Genomic DNA, 12,309 nt, shown 5'->3' on the forward strand with positions numbered 1-12,309 from the left:
ACAAAGATGGAGAAGCTCTCCGTCTTTATGAAAATTCAGGCCTAAGCATCCATGCGGGCTAAGGAGTAGGGCTGTTCCAAGGCAACAGTACAAGGAAGCAAAAAAAAAGTGGCAATTTCTCATTTTATACACATATAACAAGGAATCAAAGAAACAACAATAGTCTTCCAACATGCTATCTGAAAGAAACATAAAAATAAGTGTAATAAGATTGTTAAAACTAGAACAGAGTAAGTGTCAAAGAATATAAGCTATCAATAGAAGGATATGCAATTCACTTAATATAGTGGCATGAACTCCAGCATGTGGTTAGAAAAAAGCTCAATTATAGCAGGAAGATTGAGAGAAGTTTAGCATAGTTAGATTTACAGCAACTTTTGAAGTAGTGGTCTTTATTCTGCACATTTTCAATTTGATCAACACTTCCACCCAAGTTCAAGTAAAGATACAAGCTACAGCAAGGTTTAGTTAAACTGAGATAAATATCAGTTTCATTAGGAACAGAATTCATCTCATGTTTATTTGTTTTTCTGTTTAAATTCTGACACTGAAGCTTTGTGCACAAAACTTCCGACATATACATCAAAAGTTCTCTGAAAATTCTAATCAACAGTCAGTGCCCAAAGAAATAGGGCATTTTTGTTTTTGTTTAAAATGCCAAATATATATTTAAAAGTTCATCTTTTTGTTACTTTTTCCAACTCAAAATGTGTTTTTAAACATTTTAAAGATATAAATCAAAATAGGAGCCTTCATTAAAATAATTGCAAGAAATTCACAACAGAAATATTGATTCAGTTTTAGAACAGAAATCAATCTTCTGCATGAACAGCAAACCAAATGCATGTAACTTATAAATATTATTTGGAGGATTAACAGAACTTGTAAATAGGTTGACAAATCGGAATGCTGATAACTACTGTACTTGGACAAAATGTATGCAAAATTATATAAAAAGGAGATATCTTCATAGAAGATGTTTGATGATTTTAACAAAACTTACTTTACAGTTATTGTATGAACACAGTCCTCAAAGAGGTTAAGTGCCAATTACCACATTCGCTTTATGCTAAGAGTCTTGAACTTACTGTTCAAGAGTTACTATTATACAGGGTTTTTCTGTAATTTAAGTCTGTTAATACTAATTTGTTAATAAAATGTTAACATTTTCTCTTTCCATCACTTTGTCTCATGGAATAAAATTCCATAGATCCCATGCTAAATAATTTCAGTTTCTACAGATTTAGGGAAATTGGTGAAAATGGCTAACAAGGGGGAAGATGATGCTAGGCTTTCTGAAAGTAGATTTGAAATCCATCCTTTACAATAGATACCCAATGCTTTAAATATATATTTAAACGTGGGTAGGAGTCCTGCTGGTCAGTTACCTATTTAATTGTTCAAGGAAGTGAAAACTTTTAGCATTAGTTTTAAAAGATCTAATATTTTATTCTAATTTAAAAGAAACAGGAGACTAAAATGTTTAATATAACCATTTTATGAATTCAGTTATATTAAGTAAAAAGTAGATAAATCAAATGTAATACAATACTGCTGGTAAATAGCGTACACCTTTCAACAGATGTCAGGCGACAATTATGCTTGGTTGCCCATTGTTTTAACTGCACAAATTGGCGTTTGTGCTATTGCACATTTTAATCTGGGTTGAAGCAACAGCTAAAATAATTTGAAATACCTTGAATTTTTGTTACATCCTCATGGATGTTTCTGTTAAAGCCATAGGAATTTACTACAAAAGTAAAATATTGCAGATGCTGGAAATCTGAAATAAACAAAAATGCTGCAGAAGTTCAGCAGGTCAGGCAGCACCTGTGGAGAGAAACAGAGTTAACATTTCAGGTTGAGTGACCTTTCATCAGCTGAAAGGTTAACTCTGTTTCTCTCCATAGCTGCTGCCTGATCTGCTGAGCTTTTCTAGCATTTTCTTTTTATATAGGTATTTGCTACTCTGGTTCTGGAATTGAAGAGCGCCATGCAAAACACTCAGGAAACTTAAAGTAGACTTAAAATCCAGATTGATGTAAGGGAAACTTCAGTTTATTTAAACTAATACACTTAAAGCCTGAGGTTAGAGCATTAAAAGTTATTTCTAATCTGCTACAATCTCATCCTTTTGTCTTGTTTTCCTCTCCTTTTACTCAGTTTCTCACTTTACTCTTGATGGGATACAGTTCCATGAGCTCTGGTGGCTCAGTTAATTTTACATGCATTTAAACTGAGTATTAGCAGGCTACTGAACTGTGTAGGGCTGCACTGCCAAATGAGAAAACAGTTCACACACATTTATCAGTAAGTTACCTATACAGTAACCAGGAGGGACTCTGGCAGATTTTGTTCTCCTTCCCCTGGCAGAGGCCCAGTTAATACCTGAGGTGAGATTTGGTAATTCAGAATGGGAACCAAACTGGGGATCTTCTAGCCTCTGGAGCTCAGTGCTTACATATTGCTGTCTAGGCCCTAAACTCTGAAATTTCCTCCCTAAAATCCTCCATCTCCCTGCTTTCTAAGAAGCCCCTGTGGTCACCCATCCTAATATCCCCTTTTGAGGCTCAGCTTCAAATTTTGTCTAATAATGCTCCTTGGCACATTTTATTATGTTAAGAGGTGGCATATAAATGTAAGTTATGATTGATCATTGTCCTTTTCATGCTATTTTGTGCAGCGCTTCTCTTTTAAAGGATTAGATGGTAGTTATTTTCTTATTTAAGTGCTCACAAATGAGGGATATTAGCACTGGGAAAAGGATCAATCCCCATTTTAAGGATCCAGTGTCACCATTAATATTCCGAGGTCAGATACAGAGTAAAGGTGGCTCCACTCCAACTATGCCTCTCAGCTCTCCCTCAAAGAACACCACCATACAATGTTCTTAAAGCAGTGGTTAGACAGCATTTAATTTTCATTCTCAAACCTAATAGTCACATTAAAGTGATCAATTTGAAAAAAAACTGTAACCAGACTGGGCCTATGGTGAAACAGAAACAGAAATAAAATTCCAGTCCTTTCATGTCATGTTCTTTAAACAAATATTGTCAATTAAGCATTACACTAGAAACCAAGGAATGATGACAATGATGATGTTTGAGCAAACAGTGACAGGATATTCTCTGGCTGATCATTATCCCACATCTCTGACATTTTCTGTGAAGATAGATCTGTAAAACCGGAAAACTCTGAACCACTATCTTCACTAGTTTGAAATAACTCCAACAAATTTTTCAACGGCAAGCTGGGAGCCTCACTTTCTCCTGTCAAACATCTTTCCTTTGTGAGCATACTTATTTCCATCCTGTGATCCTGAGCCTTCTTTTTATTTCTTCCATATACAGCAGAAAATCTCACTTTCCTGTGCAGTTTCATACAGGGTGAAGAAGTAAATACAGTTTGAGGAATTGGACTCAATTCAGTGTTTTTGTGTGCAGTGATATTAAACGAGGGTGTTATTCTTTCAGGCATCAATTCTTCACTCTTGCTTTTGCCAAAAAACATTTGCGTCTGTAAAGGGCTGCATGGATTTTCAAGAGCAGCTGCTGCAGTATCAGGTGCACTATGATCAGTTACCCTAGAATGTTTGGGAACGTGAAGGATTGTATTTTCCTGTTCTTTGCGCTTCTGTTGTAAATTATTCTTTGGAAACGTACATAGCCTAGTTTTGCTTTCGTCACTGTCAGAACATACAGTAGTATCTGGCTGTGGCCTACTTCCACACATGTCCTCATCAAATAGATGCTTACGTGATGATTCTTCAGCAAAAGAATGAGATCTTTCAACTGGTAATCTTCCAATATGATGCAACTGTTCTGATGTACAGACCTTTGAAATTATGGATGTACGTTCCTCTCCTTGGCACAAAGATAAACTATGCAGAGTTGTGTCTTTTTTTGGATTTCCAAAATTAATTACGCCTTCTCCACAGGACTTGTTATTAACAAAAGTGGATAAAAGTAGCATTTCAGAAATGCTAACATGACTTGGTGTAGACAAAGGCAACATCTGGCTAGGTGAGTTCAGGGTGCCTGAAGATACAATTTCTTTTCCTTGAAAAGACAAACTACTTGGTTTATTTTCCCATCCACTGACACGTTCATTATTCTTTATGCTCCACATTACTGCAGATCTGTTTCCTTCCACGTGCTCTTTAGGTGGTCTTCGAAATTCTTCATGTATTCCTGCAATACTTATTTTGGTAAATTCATGGGTGTTTACACCAATACTGCACTTTGTCCTAAATATAAACAAAGTCCTTTAATTAAAATTAGGAGATTTCAATTTTCCAATTCCTTTATTATTTATCAGCAAATTAAATATTCATAGGAAGTGGCAAGATGTGGATTTATAACCAAATCAGTAACCAGAGTTACTGATCTCTGCTATGCCAATGTGAAAGGCACACGGGGAAGGAAGGGTAAGTATTTAACTAATTTTAGGATGGAGGGGAAGACCAGTGGAATGGAGGACAATGCATCAGGTTTATTTCAGAGTGGTAAATTCACAATGGGAGGAAGATGTCTGTTAGCTTTAATAGTGCTTGGCTTGGAAGGCCCATAATGAATATGTGAAAAATGATATTCCATAAAAAAATGACAGATTACAATTTATGAAAAGCCTACTTTTGATAAGTCATCATAATTTGTGAAATGCATAATTTCATTTAAAAAGCTATGTAGGTTTTCAGATAAATAATGGTTAAACTAAGTTTCCACTGTCAAATACTCTTTCTGGCATAAACAAGATACCCAATTATGAATATTTGGATACCACTGAACATAATGGCTTATTGTCGTTTGTCAGTACAGAACATGAGTATTGCTGAAAAAAGAGACATGTCAAAGCTTTTCAGCTTTGCTCATCAGGACACTTCTCAAGAATACCAATTTAAGGGGAAAATAACAATGCTGTACGTGAAGAGAGGTGCTGATAGAGAACACAAATGAGTAATTTGGTATATGAATTTCAGTGCTAGTATGATGCTAGCTATGTAGGTTGTACATTCTAAAGACTAACAGATCGTATCAAACAGCATGTCCTTTATGCTGTTCACAACGGGCAAGGTACAGACTGTACCCAACCAGCTCATGCTTGCAAAACTCAAAACAGTGTCCAACATTAGGTGTGATTCCATGATTGAACAACATTACCTAAATAACCATCCATGTGCTAAAGATTATGCTGACAATTTAAGATAGTCAGTCAGGCTCACAGTGTGGTGCATTTGCATGAACTGGAATCTACATATATTAGTACACAGGACCTTGTTCTTTGCAGACAGAAAGAATATGTTCATACATTGCGCCTGTTTCAGCTAAACAAAATAAGTAATAACCGTTCGCTGGCTCATTCCCCAGGGCAATGTCTTGACCAACCAGAGTCACTGCCTGGTTTAAATTTCAAACAATGCTTGGCAGTTAACTGTCAGTCACCATTAACTGGTGCAGTCTCCATGGCAGATCCTCTACCAGAGTCCATTTGCCAACTAATCAGCACTCACTTCTCATTCAGTATAAATATGTTGTTTCCCCTGACATTGGTATTTTCTTGCGAATTGTCCTGATGAGTGCAAGATGAAAAGCTTCAACAAAGTAGTATTTTTTTGGCAATACTCTTCTAATCTGCTTTTAAATTCCTGGCTAATTTACTTTCATGTTCTATTCTTTCCCTTTACTGCAACTTTTTGGTGACCCTTTGCTATTTTCTAAAATGTTCCCGATCCTCAGACTTAAACCTATTGTTTACAACATGGTCTCTTCTTTTAACCCTTATTCTCCTTAATAGGCCATGTTCTTCCTTGCTAAGTTTTTGTTTTTTTAATAGAATACATTTTTGTTGAACATTTTGAATTGTTTCTTTAAATATTTCCCATTGTTTATTTACCGCCATACCTTTTAATCTATTTATCCAATCAACTTTAGCCAGGTCTCCCCTCATACCTATGTAATTGGCTTTAAGTTTAAGGTTCTTATTTGTGATTGGAGTATGACAATTTCAAACTTCATATGGAATTCAGTTACACTATAATCACTACTTCCCAGTGGGTCTTTTACAATGAGATTACTAAATTAACTCTGCCAAAAGTAGGGTCGAAGAGGAAGTTTTAAAACACAGGCTAAGAAGGAATGAGGCAATGAGGTTTCGGGATGGAGTTCCAGATAGCAGAGCCAAGTTTCTTACAGGTTGCAGCACTGATATGAAGTAGAAGTATGGAGAAGTCCAGTGACAGTGTTCTGAACAGCATGCCCTCGGACTCAAAGCTGGAGAAGGTTGCAGAGTTATGATCGGACAAGACCCACACCAATTGCTCTGTGAATAGTTTAGCCAACTACTCAGTTTGAATCGAAACAGTGCAGCAGTTCAAGAAGGTAGCTCAGAATCACCTCTTCTGGGCGATTCGGAATCAGCAATAAAATGGGCTTTTACCAATGATGCCCACATACAGAGAATTAATTTTTTTAAAAGATCATTAAGGTAATATACATAACAGCGATGCACAAAATCTGAAGGTAACAAAGGTGCGGATAAAGTATGCAATGGCTCGGATTAAAGTAACAGCAAAGGTGGATAATATTGCGGTCTTGGAAGGGTATGTCATAGATTAAATCTTAGCTATCAGTTTAAATAAAATGCAGAGGCTATGTATTGGCTGGTTTAGCCAAGTTAACACCTGGAGAAGAGGCGTTAATGGCAAGGGTACAATGTTTTGATAGCAGCCAAATACAGAGTCTAGTAAATTTTCTGAGTCATCCACAAGAAGCTATTGGAAGGGAGATGGGTGATGTCAGAAACATTTGGAAATTGACTCTATGCCTAAAGGTCATCTTGAAGAGTGATTAACATATAAATGAGGAAGAGCCCAAGAATGGAACTTTTGGAGTAAGCCCCTAGTCTATCTCTTTATATTGTTTCCCTTCTATACTACCCCTGAACTCCCCTCTTCAGTCTCACTTCCATTCAGGTCCTAATTTTCAATTACTTTACAGTTTGTCTCCCATCAAGTCTCCCTGCTACCTGTTCTTTCTTCGATGAGACTCATGTTAGCGCAGCATTTGTTCTTTTACTCTCTAAGGTGCAATGGGGCATTGTCTATACTATAGGAACTACATAAGTATAAGCAATGACCATTTGGGCCAGAGAAGGAGCCATTTCTGGTGATATACAGGTTGCATTGGAGCAAGTAGGAATGCAACCACGAGGGCTGTCCAGCGGAGAGGTGGTGTGGAGGGTGATGAGGGTAGCCATGTTGTGGCGCAACAGAAGGATAGTGTGCCAAAGCCACAATTTCAAATGAGATCTGATAAATTAAATCCGCTAGATAACCTTTAATTTTGTTTTAAATCCAATTAATAAAGAATTTTAAAAAAGCTCCAAATATGATTGATAAGCGTGTATTTGCTGTTCAGAAATGTCCTCAGCAATAGAAAACAGGCAGTAACAACAAAGGGGAAAAAGTTCTACTGGGAGTAGTGACCCTCGGGAACTTCTGTTTCTTTTTCTGATATGACATATATATTTTATAAATAATTGGAGAGCACTTCTTGCCATTTTACAAATTGGTCCTTAGTATTCAAGGAATCTGCACAAATAAAGGATGAAGAAACAGCAAATGATCTTAATATGGATGTAGGCAAAGGGATGTATACCATAGCGGGCCAAAAATGCCTGGATATACATCAGCAAAAGCAGAAGAGGATGAAGATTTAGGTCTGATCATTGGCCACTACTCGCTAAAAATATCCAGGCACTGCAAGAGTAACAGGATTAATCCAACACTGACGAAAAATCAAAAAACCTGAAGCATTGCGAACTGAGGAGGATAGTTATAGACTTCAAGAGGAAATAGAGTCTGGTCAAATAGGCAGGCATGTGGCAGATGAAATTTAACACAGAGAAGGGCAAAGTTTTACATTTTGGTGGAAGAATGAGGAATAGCATAAAAACTTCTAAAGGGGATGCAGGAAAAGCAAGACCTGGAGTGGGGTTTGGGGGGGCGAGCGTTAAATGTACACAAATTGTTGAAGGTGGCAGGGTAGGTTGAGAAAGAGGTTAAAAAAATCATTCTTTTCTGGGATTTTTAGACAGACAGTACGAAGCAAGGAAGTTATGATGAACATTTACAAAATTCTGATTTGTTAGAATATTGTCAGCATTGCACTTCAGGGAGTTTGGAAAGGCTTTAGAGAAGGTGCAGAAAACATATACAAGAATGGCTCCAGAGACGAAGGACTTCAGGTTTGGATAAATTGGTGAAGCTGAGGTTGTTCTCCTTAAGGAAGAGGAGATTTGATAGAGATGTTCAAAATCATGAGAGGTCTGGACAGTGTACTTAGGGAAATATTGGCAAAAGGGTCAGGAACCAGAGGACATCAGTTTAAAGTAATTGGCTGAAGAATCAAAGGCAACGTGCAGCAAGTGGTTGCGACCTGAAAAGGTGGTGGAGGCTGATGCAATTCTGACCTTCAAAAGTGAACTAAATAAGCACCTGAAAGGGAAAAAACATTGCAGGGTTCGGGGGAAAGGACAGGACAGTGGGGGCTAGCCAAGTTGCTTTTGCAGAAATCCGGAACGGACTCAATTGGTCAAATAGCTTCCTTCTGTGTTGTAACCATTCTGTGATTTTACAAGGCAGTAAGAACACATTTGCAAGAGCATGTGCAATCCTCTATACAAAAAAGGATGAATTTGAAAAATTAGAAAAACATGATTAAGATTGAAGCCACCTTTAAGAATATGATTGACATTAATACCATACTTTCAAGTAATTTAGAGGAAAATTAATATTTTTACCTTTTCATCTTATCTCTCTGCAATTCAACAAAGTCATAATCAAACTGGGAAATTATTTTATCCACAACATTAAATTCTGTGCTCTCCGAAAACTTCTTATGATGTTCACTTTTCAGATGCTGAAAAAAATACACAGAAGAATCACGGTAGAAGCAAACTACTGCAGATGCTGGAAATATGAAATAAAAACAGGAAGTGCTGGAAATACTCAGCAACTCTGGCAGCATCTGTGAAGAGAGAAACAGAGTTAATGTTTTAAGTCAAATAAAACTTGTTCAGAACCGAAGGAAAGTAGATATGTGATGGGTATTATGCCATTGAAAAGCTGGGAGAGGTGGAGGGGGATGGTGCAGTTGGGGAGGAACAACAAAAGGGAAGGTCTGGAATAGAACAGAGGGTGGGAGAGATTTGGAAAGCTGACTCTGGGTCTGCCGAGGTGCTGTCTTGGAGAAAGCAACAGGGAACTATCAGCTCCCAAAGTTCCCGACTTGCCAAGCTGCACCCTTTCCTCCTCTAGAATAAGTTGTTGTGATTGTTTGAAGTTTAGCATTCTTGTGTTTGTCCTGATGAGTGCAAGATGAAAAGCTTCAGTAACGTCTCTTTTTTCAGCAATATTCAAATTCTGTACTACCAAGCAAGTGATTCCAATAGTTCTTAAGATACAGACTTTTGAGTATTGCTGAAAAAAGACAGACATGTTGTCGAAGCTTTTTGCCTGGAACTCATCAGGACAGATGCAAGATCGCCAAATTTCCAGAAGAGGAACAATTTATACTGCATGAGAAGAGGGTACTGATTGGTTGGCAAGTCTACTTTGATTGGTTGAGACATTGTCATGAGAATGCACCAGGGAACTATTGTCCACCATGCTTTTGTTCAATTCAAAAAAAGTGCAATACCTGGAGATGTTCTTTTTGCCTGCAGAGGACAGGTCCCCGTGTGGCAAATGTAGGTGAGGTATTTTGCAAGCCCGACTGAATCGTAAATTCGTCGTTAGTGTAATTCTTAGTACACTCGGGATTGTTCAGAAAGTACTGTCCAACTGCGGAATCACATCTAATGTTAGACATTATGTTTTGGTTTTGCAAGCATGGGCTGGTTGAGTATGGTCAGTACTCTGCCTATTGTGAACAGCCAAGCGCCATGTTGTTTGATAAGATCTGACAGTCGCTGGGATGTACAGCCAATGTACCTGTCATCGCACATACTACATACTCATTTGTGAGGTGGGCAGAAGTCTTTTTGGTTTTACAGCAACATCCCATTAGTGGAAAATACCACTCTTGCTATTACCTTACCTTTCCAGGGTAATTTGAGATAGACCGGGTACTTTTCAGGTCCAAAAGTGGCTGCCTTAGGTCCATTCGTGAGTATGCGTGATACACAGCTAGCAATGATCTGATCAGGGTAGCCTACAGTTTAGCTTTGATGCGCCCTATGGTGAGCAGGAATCCCAATACTGGCCAGTGAAGGTAGGCTTGCAGCAGACAGTAGTACGGAACCCATTAATGGATTTCTCAACTAGCACATAGAGGAAACGGAGCCCATTAGATTGCTCCATTTCGAAGGTGAATTTGAGTGCAGGACGGACCACATTAAGATGTGTAAAGAAATTCTAACATGCAGCCATACGTTCAAATATAGCAAACGTTTAATCTATTTATCGGAAATATGCAAGGGGTAGGAGGTTAAGGGTCATTCTATCGAAAGCACGTTTCATGTGGAAGCCAACAAAAATGTTAGTGACAACTGGGCCGAGAGGGGATCCCATGGCAACAACAACTCTTTGGGCATACACTGTGTCATTAAAGCTGAACTCAATTGTGCAAGTTGCTAAGTTCATAAATCCAATTAATGCAGATACAGAAAATAATGGTGCATCTAGATTGCTATGACATAGTGACGCACATTAGTGAATAGGCTCACAATGTTGAACGAGCACATAGACATAGTATTGCTATCAATATTCAGGGTTGTGTATAGTCTTCGCAAAGGCGAAGGAGTCCTTCACCATGTATGTGGAAAACTCACTCAGAACTGGTTGTGGTGACTCACTCAACCATTTGGCCAATTCATGTTGTGCAGAACATGTCATAGATAAGATAGGGCAAAATGGGACATCACTTTTATGTCTTGAACAGTCCAGACATATGTGGACGTAGTGAACCATGAGGACGAATCCTATCATATACGCCAAAAAGCAGCTTGTTACTTTTAACAAGTAATTTCCTCATGCCTTAATGTACTCTATTGCATGCGCAAATTCACCTTTGAAATGCAGCAGCCTAACGAGCACCCATCTTCGACACATTAGTGGAGAAATCCCTAATGAGTTCTCTATTGTTTGCTGCAAGCCTATCTTCACTGGTCAATATATGCGTTGGGATTCCTACAGCACCACGTGTTGTAAGATTGGCCTTATTGACAATACTGAAAATAGGGCCTGAATCTTTTGCTCATCGTGCAAGCTTGATGCCAAAATAGGACGCATCAATGCTATCCTGCAGGATAGTGGCTACCCCAATTAGATCTGTATTACCAGGTGAATTTTCTTCTGTCTCAAATAATTTATTAAATTTCACATCATCTTCCTGTGCCTTGTTACTTCTATAGCAAATTGCTTTGGAGGTGATGGTTAAGAAGTGAGCTGAGTTTTCATATTTAGATTAGTACTATATCTTTAACACAAGGTATAACTGAAGAGCAAAATTAACCTACTCAGCTTTTCTGGTTCCCTTCAGTGGCCAAGTTGAATACAAACAGATGACTGGTTTTGAGCAGGCATTTGGTAGTTTTACCTATTTATCACCAAGAATTGTCTAAAGGGATTTTGTAAATATGCTATTTATAACCATTATAGCAGATCTGCTTTTTTGCCATTATTTAATTACCACACTATTTTTGACACTTCTAAAGATGATGCGTTAAAAAGTTTTAACTTAGTTTTTAACCTTACTTTCCATTTTTAACGTGTTCACTCTCCTTTTTCCAGGAATTATTTAGCAATTACTTATCTCACTGATGCACAACTTGTATTATAATAGATTAGCAAGGTATACAAAATTAATGAAAATAGTTTGGAGTTAACACTTACAATTTTTAAATCTTCATACTTCATCATGCAGCATTCACAGTAACCCTTCTTTTTCTTCTCTTTCAAAGTTTCCATGATTTTTGTATCCATTTTGCCGTTTTTTTCACTGAACGCCATTTTGTGGCCTTTACTTTTGCTTCCAAACAAATAAAAATAACTAAATGTGACAGGGAGTTTGTGTCATATTTTCAAATAATAAAAGATTGTTACTTTTATATTTTTGAACATATTCTGGCAATTATTTAAAACATAGGTATTTCTAACCACTTTTGCAAGTCAGAGATTATACTTCATAAGATATTGTTTCCGAGAATACCTCTTGACATCTATCTGCTTAGGTACCATTTTATTAAATTTGGTTAGTTATACATTGCTGTCAGCATCACATTTTGGGTTTCTCCACAAAATATTTTCTT

The 12,309-nt window shown here is 37.5% G+C and overlaps 1 protein-coding gene across 4 annotated transcripts in view; it reads right to left on the reverse strand.

Moving 5' to 3' along the window:
• Positions 1 to 2,040: 2,040 nt before the first annotated feature.
• Positions 2,041 to 12,309, reverse strand: part of LOC121275945 (protein DBF4 homolog A-like) — a 60,531-nt gene continuing 50,262 nt past the window's right edge. For 2 of the 4 annotated variants that reach the window (XM_041183843.1, XM_041183842.1), the window contains exons 11-13: positions 11,894 to 12,050; positions 8,800 to 8,918; positions 2,041 to 4,246 (exon numbers count right to left, since the gene is read on the reverse strand). In XM_041183843.1, the coding sequence (XP_041039777.1) occupies positions 3,070 to 4,246; positions 8,800 to 8,918; positions 11,894 to 12,050 (1,453 nt within the window). In that variant the 3' untranslated portion in view covers positions 2,041 to 3,069. The remainder of the gene's footprint in view (positions 4,247 to 8,799; positions 8,919 to 11,893; positions 12,051 to 12,309) is intronic. The other 2 variants (XM_041183845.1, XM_041183844.1) reach the window with 1 other exon arrangement.

The sequence above is a fragment of the Carcharodon carcharias genome, chromosome 3, assembly GCF_017639515.1.
Source record: "Carcharodon carcharias isolate sCarCar2 chromosome 3, sCarCar2.pri, whole genome shotgun sequence".
NCBI lineage: Eukaryota > Metazoa > Chordata > Chondrichthyes > Lamniformes > Lamnidae > Carcharodon > Carcharodon carcharias.